The sequence below is a fragment of the Manis pentadactyla genome, chromosome 3, assembly GCF_030020395.1.
Source record: "Manis pentadactyla isolate mManPen7 chromosome 3, mManPen7.hap1, whole genome shotgun sequence".
NCBI classification, from domain to species: Eukaryota; Metazoa; Chordata; class Mammalia; order Pholidota; family Manidae; genus Manis; species Manis pentadactyla.
The window spans coordinates 90,152,718-90,174,037 of record NC_080021.1 but is presented as its reverse complement, the minus strand read 5'-3'; the positions used below and the strand labels follow the sequence as shown (position 1 = coordinate 90,174,037).

The window sequence follows — 21,320 nt, the reverse complement described above, 5'->3', positions numbered from 1 at the left end:
CGACTCCTCTCCTCCCGCCGGGAGCTGGGATGTGGGGTGCTCGGGTCCCACCGGGCCGGGGCTTGTATCTTACCCCTTTCACCAGGCGCTGGGTTCTCGCAGGTATGGATGTAGTCTGGCTGTTGTCCTGTGTCTTCTGGGCTCTCTTTTAAGGATAGCTGTATTTGTTGTATTTTCAAAAATATATATGTTTTTGGGAGGAGATTCCCACTGTCCTACTCACGCCGCCATCTTGGCTCCGCCCCTCGTTCACCACAGGAAACTTTAATAATGATAGTTACAAGGTCATAGACACTTCATGCCATGGAGCTGAGTATGGGACCAGTTCAGCAGTTCAGCACAGGTGGAGGGAAGTGCCCATCTCAGGGCTGTCACTTCAAGGGAAGCCTTTGTACCTCACGAGGCAGCAGAGGTCATCTGATATGCCAACCCCTCTAATCACACTAACCATCTCACTGGATCCTGCTTGTGAGAAATATAAGAAATTAGAGTGCTCATGGAGCTTTTTGGTGGTGTGCTTGACGTTCCATCTTTTCATTCAACTGGGGAAACTGCGTAGCCAATCCAGTCTACTCTCCCCTGGACAGAGATGCCCAGCTGGCAGAGGTCCTTCTGCATGACACCCAAGGTGCATAATGCCTAACAGAAGGGGCTGGGGTTCTGGGCTTGCTGTCTGGATGGCAATCACTTCCACAGAAACAGACTGTAGTGAACATCATCCCCCTCTGACTTAGAAATGCTCTGGCTCCCTCCTCTGAACAGATTACCTCTACAACCTAGTATTTTATAGGGGGAAACCACTGGAGAAAATACTAATAGAAACACCTCATGACTTAGGAAACTAAGCTCATGGGCAGTTGAGGTCTTAGCAAACAGGCTCGCTCCTTCACAGGGGTGCACACAGTGCAGGACCTGACGGAGCATCCCCAGTGTGGGGGCACCTCTCAGAGACACCTGCTCTTCAAAGGCAGCTTCTGTACCTGTTCAACTGGACTCTTCTCATTACGCTCCAACTGCAGGGCCAGAACACGGGCCACTGAGTCAGAGGGTCTCATAGCTGCTCAGCTTCCAAGGCAGGAGAGAGGGGCCTCCTACTCACAGCAGAGATTTCACAGAGAAAGCACATGGCCATTAGGACCCGCTTCTAGGACACAGTTCAAAAACAATTCTCAACATCTGTTGATAACTGGGGTCTGGCTGGAGAAATACTTATCCCCACTCACTAAGTGAGAATAAACTCATTCACAACTTATGGCTCCTATGGGAAAAATCCAAGGACACAGAAGGACATCTGTGTGTGGCCTGCCCTGCATGGGGCCTGCCCTGCATAGTCACTCTGAGCTGTCCAAGCTGAAGGCTGGTGATGCTCAGCATCCTCATGGCCCTGCAGAGCCCAGGAAAGGGCATCCCCTGGAGGGTCCAAGACTCTCTTACCATGAACTCCTACATGAACAGCAGCAAGATGCAGTCTCATCCCCACCAGTGAGCCGGCCACAGGGCCCAGGGCTGCGCCTCTCATGAGTCTCAGATCACTCTCCTGGGACACAGCTGTGATGCCAGGAGAGGACTTGAGCATGAGAGGCTTGAGGAAGCCTCGGTGACAGTGACAGGTACCCACCTACCATTGCCAGTTCCAGGGTACTTCCCAGGAAACCTGTGGTTTTGAGATCAGAAGTATATGTTCCAGCAGAGGTGAAAGGGACTCGTCCTGTGGCCCTGTGGCAACACACAGCTGAGATTCTCTAAATGGAATGGCTTTATTGGCAAAGGATGGTTGAAGGCGGCCAGTCCAGGGAAGTTGGGTTATATGCTATATATCCACCACCTACAGCCAGAAATGATGGCTTTGCCAAATTTACTTCATATCACTTCTTGCAAAAGAAATAAAACATCACAGACACAGATGAAGCCACCCTCTGAGCCAGCACTGCTTCTTCCTCCTGTCTCCCCAGGAAGCTGGGACCTAAGCTTCCTGCCTTCTGTGTGATGGCACAATCTGCCTCCTCATTTGTAGTAAGGACATCCCAGCCCATGTGTTATTTTGCAAGTTGCTCTTATCTAACATTATATGTCTGAGACCATCTCGTTGAATGTGGACCTAGTTCATTAAATGGTGCCACGCTGCAGACCACGCAAGATCCACATGCATTTACATTCCACACTACAGGAAAGTACCCCCAACCCTCAGCATTGCTAACAGACCCCATGCTAACAGAAAGGAAGAGTATTATGTTCATTCAGTTTTGGGGGCCACTTTGAGGGGCAGAGGGAGCGTGCTGTGCATGGAGCCAGTGGCAGATCTCAGCCCTGCATGTCAGAGCCCACATGCAGCAGCCATGAGCTTGGCCACGCTCCTTGCCCACGTCCATGCCCACTTACTTCTCACACCTGCTCCTCCAGGCCTCCAACCCCATTCTCAGGGGCACATGCTCACCCTGGTCAGCTAGAGGCAGGCACTGCTTCACAGGTGCCCCTGCAGGCCCTTTCCATGGATCTCCCAGGCCTGGCTTGCGTGCTGGTGCCTGGGCCCATGGTACAGAGCTCAAGGCACAGGGCAGTCCCGGGCAGCCCATCTGCCATCATGGCTGCTGGTGCCCTGGGTCATGGCTGTCTGTTCTCATCTCCAGGTTCCAGCAGCACAGACGTGAAGGAAAACCGCAACGTGAGCAACCTGGAGGCCAGGCCCCTGTCCCCGGGCAGCAGGGCCCGAGGTGGCACACCTGGTGTGAAGAGGAAAAGGCCCCTGGAGGAGGGCAATGGGGGCCATGTCTGCAAGCTGCAGCTGGTCTGGAGGAGGCTGTCGTGGTCTGTGACACCCAAGAATGCACTGGTCCAGCTGCACGAGTTGCGGCCAGGCCTGCAGTACCGCATGGTGTCCCAGACTGGCCCTGTGCATGCCCCTGTCTTCTCTGTGGCTGTGGAGGTGAACGGGCTCACGTTTGAGGGAACAGGGCCCACCAAGAAGAAAGCCAAGATGCGGGCGGCTGAGCTGGCCCTGAGGTCCTTTGTGCAGTTCCCCAACGCCTGCCAGGCCCACCTGGCCATGGGCAGCTGTGCCAGCCCATCCACGGACTTCACCTCTGACCAGGCTGACTTCCCCGACACGCTGTTCAAGGAGTTTGAGCCAGCGGCACCCAGTGGAGGCTTCCCAGGCCGCCGCCCTGCCGACCCCGAGCTGCTTTCCTCAGCCTGCCGGCACGGGCGGCTGCTTTGCCACACACTGGACCTGGTGGGTCAGGCGCGGCCGGACAGGCCCAGGTCGGTCCCTGCAGCCCCAGGCGACAGGAACCCCGTGGTGGTGCTGAACCAGCTGCGCTCCGGCCTGCGGTACGTTTGCCTTGCAGAGCAAGCTGAGAAGCGGCGGGCCAGGAGCTTCATCATGGCTGTGTGCGTGGATGGCAGGACGTTTGAGGGCTCAGGACGCAGCAAGAAGCTGGCCAAGAGCCAGGCTGCACAGGCTGCCCTGCAGGCCCTCTTCGGCATCCGGCTGCCTGGTCACACCCCCAGCAGGAATAGAAGTCACCTCTTGTCCCAGGTGAGACTCCCCAGGTAGCTGCTGGCAGGTGGCATTCCTCAGGATGCTAGACTGACCCGAGCACAATGATGGGGCAGCAGGCTGGCCCCTCTACTCCCATCACTGTAAGTAGGGAGCAGCCCCCTTGCACCCCTCCCAGAAAAGCCAAGCTCTGCCCGACACCCAGGCAAGGCCCCTGCCCAGATCACCAGGGGCTTTTAGGATTTCAGAGAGACCCATGTGAATGTAAAGAAAGCATCAACACTCTGACTTAGCAAGCTGCAGGGGCCTGATCCTGAAGAGAGGGGTACAGGTGGGCAGCTCCCTGCACCAGGCCTGATGGTGACTCGGTCACTGAGCATCCTGCAAACCAGACAGGTTATGCCTGCCAGCTAACGGCTTGGGTGGTGTCTAGCTAGGGAGGCTGCAGAGAGCCTGTGAATGTGCCTCCTTCCATGTCAGTGATTTCAGCTGGAGGGAGGTGACTATGTGGGGCCCAGGTGTCGTCGCGCTGGGCTGCATGGAGGTGGAGGGCCAGGGAGAGCATTTGTCTGGAAGCATAGGATCAGAAATGGGAGCAGGGGAAGGGGCCTGGCTTAAGCATGACCCCTCGGGTCTTTACATGCATGACAATGGGCTGGTTTCTCATGGCCATTCACCTTCGCTCATTTAGGAAACATTTCTGTAGCTCTGCCTGTGTGTCAGCAATTTTTCTACCATTTGAAAAAGCCTCATCCTTCCAGTCTTGAAAATGCTTATTTATGCAAGTAGTTACCTCTTCTCTTGCCATTCTGAGAATGATTTGAAGGCTCCCTAACATGTTAGATACAGGACAGTATGTTTATACACTTCTGGCATCAGTTGAGGAGAGGTGGGTGGTGTGGTTGATGAACTCTCAGGGCTCCAGGGCTTGTCGGTGTTTGCCAGGATCACCACAGACTCCACACTGCACCTAGAACAGAATCAACTATTGCCTCGGCAATCAGCATCTGCTAAAGAGCATGGGTGCCACTGACCTCTGCAGCCGTGCAAACAAAACACACAAGGATGGGCCCTGGCGCTGGGTCACCACTGGGCACGAGCCTCCATTCACTCGGTAGATAGCAGGTGCAGAGCACAGGATGGGCAGGGCAGACAGTGGCCAGGCAGGAGGGGCATCTGAGCAGAGGATCCCTTTCTCTCTCTCTCTGCCCCCAACTCCTTTATTTGTTTTTAAACATTTGCTGAATCTTTTAAGTTGTGTGTGGAAGGGTTTATGTATAATATCCATCCATCTTGCCTTTGGACAGGTCTTCAAATAACACACAAGCCAAGTGAAAACAGGTTTGCAAAGCAGATCCAGGTGCACATGGGTCCCTGAGCACCTCCCAGCTACCCCACAGTCAGCCTTCTCTGATACCGCCCCCTCACTTCGTTTCCCTCCTTCCTGTCCTTTCCTCCATTATCTTGTTGTGCCAATGAACCAAGGAGCCAGTGGGGCCTCTGCAGCTTGATGGGCTCCCAGGCCAACCACAGCCCTCAAAGTCACCCATGTCTTCCCTGAGGTCCCCTCCCCGGGGCTGTGTCTTGTCTTCCAGCCTGACTGCCCCTTGGCAGGCCTTCCACCAGGCCTGGGCAGTGAGGACAGCCCCTTCTGCCCCGCCCTCCCCACACGCCTTGCTGAGAGCCAGGGGTGTCAGTGGGTCCCGGCCATGAGGCCTTGTCCTCTCATGTTGTCAGTCCTGAGCTCTCACAATGGAGAGCAAGCCAGCACCTCAGCTTTGGAGCAGTCATTTGACCCCAGAAGGGAGAGCATCAGTTAAGCAATGGCCGCTAAATTATTTCTCTCTGACAGCCAGCTAACCACCTGGCTGGATGATGGAGGGTGCTGAGCAGCGCGAGGGCTGCAGGCCATCCATTACACCAAGGCCGTGCCGTCCTGAGGGCTCCCTGCCTGGTCTCCTCGCCCCTGTCCCCAGGGCTGGCTGAGGCCCACCAGGTCAGGGGCTCTGGACCAGGCACCACCAGTGACCTTCTTAAATTGCACATCTGGATTCAGGCACCCATCTGTTAAAAAGACTCCAAGGTTCCTTGTAATGCTCTGCTTTCCTCTCTGCCCCAGGCCTTGTGCATACGGCACATTTCACACTCACACAGATGCCTGGTCCCCTTGGCACCAGGCCTCAGAGCACTAAGCCCCCAAAGACAGGGCCCTTCACATCCTAGCTGTGCCATCAGGACCTGTTCTGGAAGAGCAGACAGGCAAACTCTGCCCCAGCCAGGGTGCCCAGAGCCCCCATCCATGCTCCTGGGAAAGGCAGGTTCCCCCACCACTGAGTATGGAGACCCTGCTGAGTCCTTGGGGAGGGTGGCCACAGCACCCAATGCCAGAGCACCACAGTCTCTGCAATGTGGGCACCAACATCAGCACCGAATGTTCTCTGCCCAAAGTCCCAGTGGCCACCTGCACAGAGCAATCTTAGGTGTGTGACATAACAAGCCAAGAGTCTAGTTCTAAAACACACGTCAGGTCACTTCTGCAGAGGTGAACTGAGAGGCGGTGTCTATTCAATGCTCTTAACTAAAGGCTTGGTCTTGTATGAAGGAAGCTTCAGAACCTCTCCAGAGTAGCTTAAAAGAACAGTGTGTAGGGTCATGGGGAGCAGGTTAAAATGCTGTGTGGGTCCTGCTCCAGAGTCCTGCTCCAGAAACCCAGTTGATGCTGGATGAGGACCGTGACCTGTGTTCTGATTTGCATGAGGCGGCTCTGCTCTTTGCCTCAGCCTAGAGAGCAGTTCCACAGCAGGACCAAAGCCCAGCTGGATGTCTACACAGCTGCCAGACATTCTGGGTAAGCACCATGTCCTCAGACCAGCTGAGGACATGTCCCCAGTGACCGCTACCATGGCATGCGTCACTCAAACACCAACTGTGCTGAAAGGGCAGAGTCTCTACTCCACACCAGTGTCTTCTTCCAACAGGAAAGGTAGAGTAGAAGAGACCTGTTTCCAGCCCTGACTTTGAAAGATTAAGCTCTGAAGAATAATGTTCTCAATAAAAATTAAAATCACAGGTGTCATTTTCACCCTTTACTATACCTACAGTGTTCCTCAGAATCAGGCTAGTTTCATTCCTTCAGTTTCAGAAAATTGGACATCAGTTCTCTTAACCAAAATGCTGAGACCAAGACTTTATTAAATTCTTTGAAACATAGCACAGACCTAATGAGGAGAGTCTACAGGCAGCTCCTAGGGATGAGGGTTACCAGTGCAGACCAAGAGGTGCTGGGAGACCCAGCCCCTGGCATGCTCTCTTGGCCTGTGGTTGGCACATGCTCTGGTGTGGGACTCCTCTAGGGTAACAAGATACTTGAAGGCACTAACAAGGCCATGTCAGAATATGCAGACAGTCCTGACTTAACAATGGTTTGATTTGAGATTTTTTGATTTTACAACTGTGTGAAAGTGATGCGCATTGAGTAGAAACTGCACTTGGATTTTGAGTTTTTCCTGGCTAGATATGTGATCTGATTCCCTTTTGTGATGCTGGGCAGGGCAGCGAGGCAGCTTCCAGTCAGCCCTGAAATCACAAGGGTCAACAGGCAATACACTGACCACAATTCTGCACCCAGACAACTATTCTGTTTTCACTTCAGCACAGTATTCAACGCATTACATGACAGTCAACTTGATTTTCAAATAGGCTTTGTGTTAAGTGACTTTGCCCAAATGTAAACTCATGTGAGTGTTCTGAGCACAGCTTAGGTGGCTAGGCTAGTCTATGATGTGCAAAAGGTTACGTGTACTAAATGTGCTGTAACGTACAGTATTTTCTACACGGATGGTTTATTGAGATTTGATGCCTCACCTCACGTGCAGAGGAAGAATTCTCATCACGTGGAAGCATCATCGTAGCGCATGCCGAAACCGCAGCACCTCCATCTCCCTTCGGTCCTCACTTCCCACCCACAGTGTGAAATGACATGAATTCATAAAAGCATTACATTCACCCAGGAGGGCATATCTGCCAACATTTCCTTCCCATGGAAGCTGGCTGAGAAGAGAACACCGCGCCAGGTGCCGCCAGGGTAAAGGGGGATGCTGGGGCACCCTGCAGAGGGCATGCTATCGCGGCCCTCGTCTGAAGCAAGCACATCTGCTGACTTGTTTGCATCTTTCACTCGGTTATCCACTTTATCATGTTTTTTGTTTTGTTCTCTTAACTTTTCATCCCAGGCTGCAGTGGTTATTAACAGTGTCTCACAGATGTAAGTCAAAGTGATCAGAGCACTTCCATCCCTTGGAGTAAGAAAGGAAACCTTCAAACCCATAGAAATTAGCACTTCACCCAGCCTTTCCGAGGTCCTCAAGGGAACTGACGCCCCCAGCCTTGGTCCTGGCATTTGCCACAGCCCAGAGAGCGGCTGGCCCACTTCCTGCTCTGCTCCCTGTTTATGCAGGCAGCACAAGGAGGGGATATCCATGGGAATACGGCATAATGGAAATGAAGAATTTTTTTAAAGTCTCAGCATTTTGTAGTAAATTTGGATCAGAGCTCCCATACATGATCCCATTTCATGGAATCTGCCCACAGAATTAGCTGCAGAATTAGACCAGGGGGACTGACTGACTGCTTTCTCAACAGCTGCACCATGGGATACTAATGGGATGTTTGCGCAAAGGCACTGTCCTCCCAAATGCCAAGGTGATCCCCAGCTGCCTCTGGCCATCTCACACTACTTCTAATCTATCTTACTCAACAGAGGCAGTGTCCTAACTATTGTAACCTAAAACTTAATTAATATTGTCGATAATTAGCAATATAGGGGTCCTCAGATTTTAAATAGGCTTAAAATAAAAACAAATAGCTATGGAAATCACATTCACTCGGCTTTGAAAGGGCTGAACACTGACGAAGATACTGGTTTACCCCAGGGCACCCTGAAACAGCAGCAAATGCCGACACGTCCTCCTTACTTAGCTCTGGGGGTTACCTGTCACTCTTCCCAGACACAGGAAGGGACAGCCAGTGCTGACTGCAGTGAGCCACATATCCAGCCGAGGGCAATTCCAGAACCACGTCTGGGCAGACACCTAGGGGTCTGCAGACTACAAGCAGTAAGGAGCAGCTCTGGACTCCTCTGGAGCCTTTGCATAGGTCAGAAATACTCTGTATTGTCACGAAATGCAAGAGTGCTTTTCCGTGTTCGTGCGGGCTCCGTCTGAGCAAGAGCCCCTACACAGGACCCTTTTAGTCATCAACTGATCAAACTGTCATTTCATCTGCAGGCATGATTCACTCTCTCACCCCCAACTCCAGATTCCAGGAAAGGAAGGGATAAGGGTCAGGCAGAAATGATGGCCATGTCTGTGTCAAATTCCATTATTTGAGATTTGGTCCATCTGGAGATGCATCAGGAAGTCACGGTCTATAGCAGTGTTGTGAAAACGGGCTCACGATGGGCAGAGGGCAGGTCTGTGACTGGCTGCTATCTTACAGCCCCCTTGTCCTCAGAGCACACAAGTCCCAGTATGCCAATGTCCTGGGCAGGAGACACTTCCATTGGCCCCCAGACACCATGGGCGCCATGATGCCCTCCACCAAGAACCAGCTGTGCAAGCCCATTGCTGTGAGGACGTCCAGCAGGTGACCAGTGGTGAAGTGGGGTAGGCCTTGAGAGAGTACTGCAGGGTCCCCTGTCCATTGCTGCCACCAACTCCTTTACTCATATGTGCTAACATTTGCTGCCCAGTGTCACTTGCATAAAACTGCACAGGGAAAAAGTATGAGGTTTATCTGGCCACAATGACCTCAGTATGTAACATGGGGAAAGAGTCACACAGGAACTAGTCCCTGCCCAATAATTCTAAGGGAGAGAGGGAGAAAATTCTCCCGATTGGTGGAAGTGGCTTGTCTGAAGTCAATTCTCCCTGCTCAGGAACTATGGAAGGTCATTTTGTCAGTACGTTGTTTGGGAAGGGCTGGGGGAAGAAAGAGGAGGGAAAGCACGTGGCTGTTTTATCCAGAACCATGCTGGTGCCTTCCTAGGAGCAGACCACCTAAGAGTCCCCCCAAAACACAGTCAAGCCCCGACTCTCCCTGGCTGACCCCCTGGCTCAGGTGGATGCCCTGGGCAGATGCTGCAAACACCTCGTTCAGGCTGAGATTCCTGCGCTCAGGTCCCCGCTCAGCACACATCTGTGTGAAGCTGCTGTTTTCCACCAGTATGCCCAGCACTGATCAGAACTGCAGCTCTGGATCTAAACCTCCAGCAGTCAGGGTCCTCGGGGTGCTCTGCCCTCCAGGACGCCTGCCTGCCTCGCTCTGGCCTGTAACCACTCTGCCCAGGCCGAAGTCAAAATTATTCAAGTGGCCTCTTCCTCTCAACAGCTCCACTCCACCTGGGTTTTGTGACCACACACACTCTTGTGGTTCACTAGGAGAGAAAGGCGGCCTTTTATGGAAGGAAGACACCCCCTGTATGTCCTGGTGACCCTGAACCTCCCCAGACCTTCTGCATTTCCTTGTGCTCACAGAAGAGGCACTGATGGCCAGAAGCCCAGTGACGGGTCACTGCACTGTCATTACACATGAAAAATCTGAGAATCCCTCTTCAGGGAGAGTGCTGAAGCCTTTGCAGAAGCTTAACAATATGTGCATGCATTTATACAATGTGTATGCAATGTTCAAAGGACAGACAACTGCACTTTAAATATCCTCTCACAGATGTGCTACAATGTACAATATACACTGACCCAACAGCCACTGCCATCTCACTTCCTACCAAAACAAGTTTGGTGCAATTTAAGTAAGAGTTAAATATATTTTTAAGCCTATTTGTTCCCAATAATGTGTTTGGCATTTTCAAAAATCGTTTATAGGACTGTTGATCAATTAAGCAGAGTCTGTCAGCCAGGCTTCCTGCGTGCCTCATTATTCCACACCGCGATTAGCAGTGGTGACAATGACCTGGTGGTGGCACCAGGCAGTTGCTCCATGTCATGTATTGTCCTCACCATGGTATGTATGACAGCACATTGGGTGGCATGAGCCTGTGCAGGTGGTGCTGTTTGTGTCCTCCTTGTACAGACGAAGGCACTGAGGGCCCAGGAGAGTGCACTCCCTCGCCCAAAGTCTGGCTGGTGAGTGGTGCAGCTGTGAGGAGGACCCCAGAAAGGGCAGAGACCCTCCCCAGAATGAGAAGAAGCCATCAGGCACCAGCCCGCCTCCCCTGTGAGCCCCAGCACACTCAGTCAAAGGCGGCGGTGTGAGAGCTCAGTGGCAATGATACAAGGGTGCACATTGTTCATTCCTTGTGGGCACGAAGCGGGAGGGACAGTGGGGCTCGGCCACAGAGGGAAAGGGACTCCCAGGGCGAGGGAGCCACCCCCACTCCCCAGCCCACTGTGGCGTGTGGCCGTAGCTGGCCAGGTGCTCAGGGCCCAGCAGGGAGATACCTGTTGGTGGGACGCCAGGAGCTCGCCCTGGGAAACTCACAGAAGACCACCCTGGCGGGCAGAGAGCCTGCGCCCCGCTGTGGGATGCACTGTTGCAGTGGGAAGGACAGGACAGTGGAAGGAGACAGCCCGTGGGAGTGCACCAGCTGTACATGAGCCGGAGAAGGCCCAGAGGAGTCTCCAGGGAGCACAGCAGTCTCCGTGAAGAGGAGCTGGGGCAGACGGAGGGAGCGAGGGTCTTCGGCTTCTGTATCCCTCTGCTGCCCAACAACGCTGGGAGGAGCCCCGCTGTGGCCACGACCGTGCTGTCTGCTCAGGCAGGCACCCTCGCTGCTTCCATCTGTGCCAGATTAGCTCTCCCGCAGCCCCAGGGCTCATGCACAGGCAGAGACGCCAGGATGGAGGGGAAGCCCCTCTGCCCTGCGGGCTTCCTGGGGTGTTGCCTGTAGCCCAGCCAACAGCGTCCAGTGACAGTGCTGCAGAGCGCAGGCTGGGCTCCAGTGGGCGCCCGGAGCCAGGACTGCCGTCCCATCCAGCCTACGCCCCTTATGACCAACTCCTTCCTCACGTGGCCGTGTTTTTAGTAAACTGCAGTGTCTGCCCCAGTTCTCCAGGGCAGGAGCGAACACTGTGCTCACAATGAGGTGGACAGAGCCTCTTGGCTGGGAACAGACAAGCTCATTTTCGCAAGTGCCCACCCACCCCTTCCCCTCATCCCTCAACTGCGCCTGTCTGAGCTCAACCATGCATGGAAAATGGAACAGTAATTTGTAACAGGAGCACCATAATTAAACATTTTTAAATGCATTTTTCTTAATTCATGTACTCAATGGAATTGGGAATTCACTCAAGTACTCAAAATTATAAGCCTACAGAACAAAAATACTGTATGAACACCAGGTGTGAGAGACTTTTTATGACAGGGCATTTTCCCTCTGGTGGTGATAGTAATAAACACAGTGAAAGCTGTCTTCTGCTACCCTGCGATGTCCCCATGTCTTATCATGTTCCCTTTGTTACAGTGTCAGGAAAGGAAAAGTACTCAGTGAAATGACTCCCAGGTCACATGGTTTTGGGTAGAGGTTTATTCAGTTACCTAAGCTGAGAAACTGGGGTGACTGTGCTTCCATAAAACACACACGTTGGCCTGTAGCATCTGTGGAACACTGTTTTGGGTTTCAGTGACAACAGATGGGTTTGAAGTGCTAAAGGCACAGAGATGTGAGGCAGTGGCCTCCTAACCAGCCATAAACTCGTGTCCCCCATGGGAAACACACCACCCACCCCCAGCTGTCTTCCTAGAAAAGGAAGGCAGCTCCCATGGGGTGTCCAAGCGACCGGCCACTGGAGGCTGTCAGATTAGGATCTCCATGCTGGGAACAACCCCAGGCTGGGAACAAGCACCCCTCAGGATAGCGTGGCAGTAGCTACAATGGCCTGGCTCTGAGCCCCGATGCAAAGGACCTGGAAATGGAGTGTTGAACCAACCAACGGTAGATTAATTCTGCCGAATCCGGAAGGAAAGCTTTCACAGAGGGAGGTTTTGGCTTCCAGGTCTGGAAACCCCCTGCAGAAGAGGGGAGCAGTCTAGGAAGGCTGAGGAAAGCGTGTGTTGTAGCCAAAAGGCTGACCTTGCTGTGTGCAGTGGGGGGTGGCAGACAACAGGCGTCTCGAGGCTGTGCGGGCCCTGAGGGCTCATGTGCAAAGGAGGAGAGCCACATGAGCAGCAGGTATTGGTTTGAGGCGATCAGAGGCACCTATGGGACACTGTGGGGCTTCCTGCTGTCCCCAGAGCCCACTGGGGTTGGCAGCCTTGAATTTAAGTCAGGTCCACCCTTCACAGCTGGGTGCCTTGGGAAACTCGCTCAAAATCTCTGAGTTTCCCCATCTGTAGAAGGGGCCCTCCATGCCACACCTCCTGAGAAGTCCTATGTGAACCCATGAAGACCCCCCTCACATCCATCCTCCTCCTCCGGGAGCCTGGGGCCATGCACCATAGGATGCATTCCAGGCCCTTGCAAGCCCCCAGGTCCCAGAGTTCCTCATGACTCCAGCTGAACCCTCTAAGTGCTGAACCATTTCTGTGTCTCATGCTTGGTCTTTGGTTTGTCCAGTAAATCAGATGACTGTAGAATTTAGAAGCACTAACCAGCCCTTATTTTATAGAAATGGCCACCAGATGCTGCAGAAGTGAGAACTGCCCCAGGACTCAAGCTAGCTTGGGCGGTGGGTCATGATGGGGGCCTGGAAGTGAGGTCTTCGAAGGTGGCTTCTGATGGCCTGTGGTAAGGAAAGCTCTGAGCCAGCCTCGTGTCTTGTGTGCAGCTATCATGTCTGTCCATCCCAGAAGTATCTTTCTTAGTACTGCCGGGCTCCAGGGGGACCATGACTGCACCCTGGCTTTGGACGCCATGCAGACCGAGCACGTAACTTCTCTGTCCAGCCCAAGATATATAAAATAAAACAAAACTCTGGCCCATGATGAGAACACATCCAACTGAAATCTTTGTTTGCAAAAACTGAAAAACAATGTTTTAAATCACACACACCTTTTAAAGTTCTGATATTTCCTCCTCTATTGGAATGTATAGCTTTGTGGATTCCCTGAATTGGAGATCATTCCCTTTCATGAACACAGCCAAAACTCCTGTTATTGATATAGAGTTTAAGAAAAGATAAAAATAACCTAACTGAAAAGTCAGAATAATGGTGGGAGGAAGGGATTACTAATGGCAAAGACCTCTTTTCCAAACAACTTCTCACCCAGCTAGATGGGGAGCCAGGGAGACAGAGGTGGGATGGTCACTGGTTGCTGATGGACAGCATGGCTTCCCATGTGGAGCCTAGGCTGAGGCCTTCCCCAGGTGCCTGCCAGACCCCAGCTGGGCTGGGCAATGCAGGTGCCCTTCCACCAGCCCAGCCCAGGTCCTAGGGCAGCTGGCAGCACTGGTGTCTGCAGGGCTGGCATCTCGGACAACCGGCCACTAAGACCCCCGACCAGATGTCTCCTTCGCTGGAGGGCGTCAGCTTTAACAGTGCAGCCCCACCACGAGGAGAAACCAGGAGCAATCAGGCCTTGAAACCCTTTAATGCCACAATATTTGATGAGCAGGACATGGAGTAAGGCAGTGTGGGGACAAGCAGGAGCCCTGAAGTCATGAGTTCCAGGCCTGATCCTGCAGGGAACATTCGTATGACAGAACAAGTCCCTTGACCTTTCTGTGATGGGGGCAGGTAGATAAAGGGCGACATCATAGGGCCATTTAATGGTTAAATGAGACATGCTGCCAAAGGGGAACATGCATGACATGGTAGACAGTGACTCTATAATTTTGCTCTAATGACTGTATTTGAGAGTGAGAAGGAGAGAAGGCACGCAGTGAGCAGGGCCCAGTGGGCAGCCCCCAGGCTGTGTGGCATCCTTGGCAAATAGCACCTTCCTGATGGCTGGTGGTGTAGTTCCGGCTAAACTTGAGCTGAACTCCAGCTAACAGAAATGTGTAGGACCACCTTGACCAATAGGGTCTAGGATGTAAACCTCAGCAAGAACAACTAGAGGGTAAAAGGGTCACAGGGAAAATGGTCGTGGAAGAGTGATATTTAGCCCGAGGGAAACAGTGCAGCAAGCCAAGTTCTTTCTGGTTCATGCTGACTGAATTCCAGACCAATGCGGTTCTCAACCCGTTTTGGGCCACAGAACACATGAAGGTCGGTGATCACACATGTGATGTGTTCCCTTTCTCCTTGGCCAATGACATCCCCACTCTCCCAGGAAACCACACCAACATGTGTGACAGCAAAGGGATGCTGTAAGAGTAACTTCGGAACAGCCACAGTCCCTACAGAAAGCGGATCACTGCAAACCTTTGCATTTTATTGTTAGGAACCTTCTTCCAGTCTGCGCCTGATCTCGGGGACAGGTGCCTCCCCTGTGCGGGCGGGCACCAGGACAACCTCTGCAGGCAGCACTTGCTCAGTTGCCCAGTGCCAGAAGGGCACTCTCTTAATGGAAGTACCAACTTGGAAAATATTTAAAGTTTGGCACAAACCCACTATACCTGGGCTGATGGATATTTTTGCTTTGCTTAGTTTTGTCTGTTTTTAATCCCTTTTGAAATCAAAACAAAGGGAGGGAATGGCAAGCAGGGAAGAGAGGGAAGAGTAAGCGTGGGCCCTGGAAGAGCATCAGCACAGGCTGATGAACAAATGAAGAAGGCTGTGAGACACCCCCGTAGGAAAGGCAGCAGCACGGGGACCCAAAAGCGTGTCGTCCATCTACTCCTCCAGTGGGGTCAGCAGAAGGTGCAGGTGGGTGCCCCGCAGGCATGAAAGCCCCATCACCACACAGCCAACCCTGGTGGATCTGGGGGGACCCCCATGGTCAGCCTTGAAGAGAGGCCGCTGTGGGCTGGCATCGGGGCTGCCAGGAAGAGAGGCTTCAGTGGACAAGGGCAGTCATGGGCGCCCCAACCCAGGGTCGAGAAGGACCTCCACGGGGAGATGAATGTGGAATCCTGCAGACACGGCTGGTAACGAGAATGTAGAGATGGGTGAGGGTCCAGGTAGGCATCCGGGGGACAGGCAGGGGAGCCCCAAACCCTGTGGACAGGATCCATCACACCCCTTCAGAGCTGGAGGAAAGGAAGCAAACCCTGGAGAGCCCCCCACAGAGGCAGGCAGCTGGCTCTCAGGAGGAGCCACTTCCATGGTGGGCCATTCAAATGGAAAATTAACGTGATTTTAAAATTCTGCATCAGTCTAGACGATATCTAAGATGACTGGTTGGACCTGATTTTCTTGTTTTCGGTACTTTCCCAGTGTAGGGTTTTTGGGGGAGGTAGCAGGAAGGAGGTAATGGCTTCAACTGAACATTCCATTTGACAAGGATCTAAAGAACAGAAGTTGGAAATGGGTGAAGAAGGACAGAGTGAAGTTTATCTGCAATGCAGTTATCAGAGAGCCCAGCAGCCAACTGGGAGAGCCTGGGCCAGCTGGACTTCAGGCTGAGCGGCTGAGGTGGTGTCCCACCCAGCACTCATCAGCAGGCATGTCTGGGAGGGCCTGGGAGGGGGGCAGTAAACCCCAGCAGGCATGCACAGTCCAGCAGCCTGCCTAAACTTATAGTTCAAAGGACCCAAAGCACTCACCAAACCCTGGGAAATTCATTACCAGACACCTAGATCCCCTGTCACATGAAACAAGTCTATAAAGTGTCACTTTGGTGGACACGGCTGGGCCATTACAGTTAAAGTTAGAGCCTGCGTGTGAGTGGAAATCACTCTGGGCATCTTGTCTTTCCCAATACTTGGCAATTTGGTGGAGTGTTGGAATTTAATTTGGAAACAAGGTCATACACACAGCCCTACACCGCCTGCTCATAAACATGTTCTCTATGGGTCTACTCTACATTTCTCTCTTAACTGACTTTGTAAAACTCAATCCTTGGTTTTATATATAAAACTCACCAACAAATCTTTAAATTAAAAAGAGAGGAAACTTCTCTTTAATTCTAAAATGGCACAGTCCCATAATGTCCTGTCTGCAGATTTCTGGGTGTCTGGAATCAGTCTCTGCTGACAGGCTCTTTGCCATGGGAGGGAAGCCAGCAGAGAGCAAGACCGCGCACACAGAATAAAGGCCACGGCCACCGAGTAGAGCCAGCGAGGGCTGGAGTGATGAGCTGCAACTCCCGGGAAGTCATTCCTCTGCACTGAGGACAATCATAGACCTTCACTGACATGGGGAGCCCTCGGTGGACTAAGAAAGTGTGATTTTTTTCTACAGAGAAATTTGTGGTCTTCGGCAGGAGAACAGGCTATAGGAAATGTCTTTTCCTCAAGGAACACCTCATAATTCATAAGCAGCTGGACCTAAATGGAGTTGCAAAGGTCATTCTTATTTTGTAACAAGAAGAAATTGCCAAAGATCCTGCAAATCCTTCTTTTTCCTTCCACAGGCATGTGGTGCTCATATGTCATAACACAGAATTATCTGTGTGACATCAAGGACATCCTTCAATGACTATTTTGGAGGGTCCTACAGTGTATTAGGAATCTCCAGGGGTAAAGAGATGTGCAAAAATCCAAGAGTGTCCAAATGCTTAGAATATTGATTAGGCACCCAGAATTTAAGACACCAAGGAAACAACAGTAAATATGATAAATGCATCAAGAGGGTCACAGTGAGCATGAGAGACAGACACAAAATAACCACACAAGTTAACTGCCTTAACGGAAGTGCGCTGCCTTCTGCAGGGTCGGGGCATTACCGCCAAATGAGTACCACTTTAAATGGGTTAGGGAATCCTGATTCGCATGGTAAAGCAAAGAGTAACTCTGAAATGAATTGGCACTGAATTTATGCATTCCACAAACTTGAATGTTTGTGTACTGGAGTTTCTTAAAATGGGGGACACATTTAGAAATCACTGGATTTCACAACCAAATTATTTTTGAATAAGCACTAATTATGTTTACATTTGTTATGAAGATAGATGGAAACATGCTATGAATGGTCATATTAACCACAACAGCCAAATGTGGAGACCCATTTAGCACTATTCAAATCCAAATTCAGTGTTAAGGCATTTGGAAGGCAGTTTATTTGTGATGCAAACATATCTCTGACTTGTATGCACTAAATAGATAAAACAAGCCACAAGCTGGTTGCAAAAACAATGAGATAATCAGGCTGTGCAAATTCTGCTTGGGTGACTTTTGAAATTAGAGAAAAATTATAGAGTATATCCTATTCAGGCAGTGACTTACTTATTCTTATTTAAGACATATCAAAATGCTCCTTAAGGTTTAGAAAAGCCATAAATGACTGCCAAGGTTTAGCCCAACTAGCCAACTAGCAAATGGGTTTCTATGCATCCATCCATCCATTCATTCACCCATTCCATCTGTCCATCCACCCATCAAACTGCCCACCCTTCTATCCATCCACCCACCCACCCCTCCATCCATCCATCCATTCACTCACCCATCTGTCCATCCACCCATCAACCCATTCACCCCTCTGTCCATCTACCTACACATCCATCCATCCATCCATTCACCCACCCACCCAATCCTCCATCCATTCACCCACCACCCATCCTCCATCCACCCATCCATCTATTCACCCACCCATGCATCCATCCATCCATTTATCTGTCCAACCATTTCACAAATATCTAATGTGCTCATTACATATTTAGCAATACTCTGCCCCAGGCAATGTGCCAGGTGCAAGGAGGAAACAGAGGGGAGCAGACAAAGCCCCAGCCCCTGAGGATTGCTCACAGCTGGTGGATGCATTTCCCAAATTGTGGCCCAGTAACTCCCAGCATAAGATCTGCCTGGATGTCACACTTGAAAATGAGGCTACTGGGCACCCACCGTGCACTTCACATATCAGAGTATCTTGGCTGTATTTTCAACAAGTACCCAAACGATTCTTAGTCATGCTAAAACTTCAGAACTAAACTCAGAGAAGGGTTTTAATGAGAACAAATAATTGTAATACCTTTTACTGTGCTGTTGTAAAGATGTGCTAGGGATTTGGTAGAAGCTGAGGAAGGAGGGCAAACTCGGATCCCATGAAGTAAAGACTGTTGGCGACAGCCCTCAGGGGCTGCACAGAGAAACTCCCATAAAATCAAACAGTAAAATAAGAAGTTAATTTTAACTCTATACAAGTACATTTGGCTTTGTGAAATAACTTTTCTTATAAAAGGAAAGCTTCAAAATCACAGAAAATCCACCCTGAGATTTTGAGGATTCATCTATTAAGGTCATAAAAATTACTCTGGTCTCAACAGACCCCTGCAGAGGTAGGTTAGTGTGGTGGTAAAGACCATGGACCCAGCCTGAATCTTGGCTCTGCCCTGTAATGCTCCACATGCCTTTGGGCACACTGCCTGCTCACCCCATTCCATCAAATCGGGAAACAGGAGTCCCCACTTTATGGGGCCGTGACAAGGATAATACAGTGCCAGGCACAGGCTAGATACCACGTCCCTCCCAGCAGCACAATGCTGGTCACCTAAGTATTGTGTGACATAGGGTGACTCCAAAGGAAGAAATTATGGCACCAAAGTTAATCAGAAGCAAGGGGAAAGCTGGCAAAAATTGAGTAAACTCAGCTAATTCTGGGGCAGTGCTAATGAGCTTAGCAGTCAAATGAGAAGTGATCAGGCGCCTTCCTTTAATGAGCTTTGGGACTGTGTTCCGAGACGGTCACTTGTAGCTGAAGCTAGGAATCACAAAATGGGCTCGAGACACGAAAAACAGGCAAGTGCAGGCGATGGCTGCTGCTGTCAACGAGCAGGTCTGCTGGTTGAACTCATGGGCTTGTCTTCTGTCTTTCTCTAAGGACAGGGAGAGTGGGTCACCTAAAATCTAGAGAGATGGAAACAGTGATGGTGCTTCCCATTGTAGTCAGGTACATTCCTTTTGCTTAATGAATTATTCCATTTAGTCAAACAAATCATTTTGAAAATTGGGATCTTTGACCAAATATATTGATACATGGTGTCTGAATTAACCGGTTAGTTGTTTCCATATTAAACCAGTATCATCAAAAAGCCAAACTTACAAAGCTTCATAAAAGAGGGGCAGGGGTGGGGGGAGGCATTCCCCTAACTTGGAGAGTTCCCTCTGGCATCTGTCCTCCACTCAGGTGGTAAACTTCTGTAGTACCGAAGTCCTTTGAATTCTCATGTCAAAGTATCAAAAATACCCATTCTTCATTGGAATGTTTTTCACTGATCAGCAAAAAATATGTAACATCTATTAGATAACCCCCAAGGGAAAAAAAAAAAAACTATGCTGGTTAACAAGCAATTCCAGTCTTGTTTGTTTGCAGATTTAGGATTTTAATTCTCAGTCTCACTAAGCCTAATGTTCAAACATACATAACCAGAGAAAACAGCAGGTAACTCAGTCAAATCAAACCCAATAACACCCACATCTTGTAGCCTGACAGTTTTAAAAGCAGCTTTTCTGAAAGCTTTCCCAAATGCACAAGGAACTACCACCACATCATGGGTCACAGAGATTTCTGAAAAAAAAACCTACAAGCTTGCTAGGAATTCCAAATGCGCGGGTCCAAAACTGGCCTAGTGTGTTAAACTCTCCAAAGTGTGGAGTGAGTAGATGATTCATCTGGGTGAAAGGAGAAAACCTAGACTTTGTGTTTTAGTCTCATTATTTTTATAATAACTATATTGAGATGTAAATCAGATACCTTCTTTTTAAAGTGTATAATTCAATGGTTTTAGTGTCTTCAGAGTTGTACAACCATCACCACTAGCTAAATTCAGAATATTTTCATCACCCTTAGAAAAACCTATTAGTATTTTCCCCTCTCCCAGACATTGGCAACCGCTCATCAGTTTTCTGTGTCTAAGAATTCACTTATTCTGCCTATTTCATTGAAATGGAATCACACAATATATGACCTTTGTGTCTGGCTTCTTTCACTTAGCAGAGTGTCCTCAAGGTCTGTCTACGTTGTAGAGGGCATCAGTATTTCTCCTTCATTTTATGGCCAAATAACATACCATTTTTAAGGATATATCACATTTTATTTAACCATTTGTTAGATGATCCATTCACCATTTGGGTTTCTCCCACTTTTGGCTATTATGAATAATGCTGCTGTGAACATTTGAGTACACATGCTGTGTGGAAGCCTGCTTTCATTTCTCCTGGGTATATGCCTAGCAGTGGAATTGCTGTTTCAAAATGTATTTAATATCTTGACAAACTCCCAAACTCTTACCCAAAATGAGTGCATTGTTTTACAATCCCACCAGAAATGTCTGAGGGCTCCAATTTCTCAACATCCTTGTCAACACCTGTTATTATGTCTTCTTTGCTTCAGCCATCCTAGTAGGTGTGAAATGGCACCTCAGTCATTTTGACTTGCATTTCCCTAATGACTAATGATGTTGAGCATGTTTTAATGTACCATTTGAATGTGTATTTCTTCTTTGGAGAAATACCTACTCAGATTCTTGGACTGTTTTTATTTGGGTCTTTTCCTTCTGAGTTATAAGATTCTTCTATAGATTCTGGATACAAGCCCCTTATCAAATGTATGACTTAAAAATATTTTCTCTCATTCTGATGATTGTCTTTTCACTTTCCTGATGATGTCCTTTCAAGTACAGAAATCTTTTAATCTTAATGAAGCCCAATTTCTCTGTTTTTCATTTTGTGATTTGTGCTTTTGGTGTCAGAGTTAAATCATTGCCTAACCAAGGTCATGGAGATTTATCCCTGTTTTCTTCTAGGGTTTTATAACTTTGGCTGGACCCTCCAGTATAATGAATAGGGTTGTAGGAACCTTGATGTTCCTGGTCTTACAAGGATGCTCTCAGC

The 21,320-nt window shown here is 50.1% G+C and overlaps 1 protein-coding gene across 1 annotated transcript in view; it reads left to right on the top strand.

Annotated features, from left to right (window-relative positions):
* ADARB2 (adenosine deaminase RNA specific B2 (inactive)) overlaps nucleotides 1-21,320 on the top strand; it is a 365,713-nt gene that overhangs the window by 249,933 nt on the left and 94,460 nt on the right. The window contains exon 3 of the mRNA XM_036910803.2: nucleotides 2,628-3,535. Within this exon, the coding sequence (XP_036766698.2) occupies nucleotides 2,628-3,535 (908 nt within the window). The remainder of the gene's footprint in view (nucleotides 1-2,627; nucleotides 3,536-21,320) is intronic.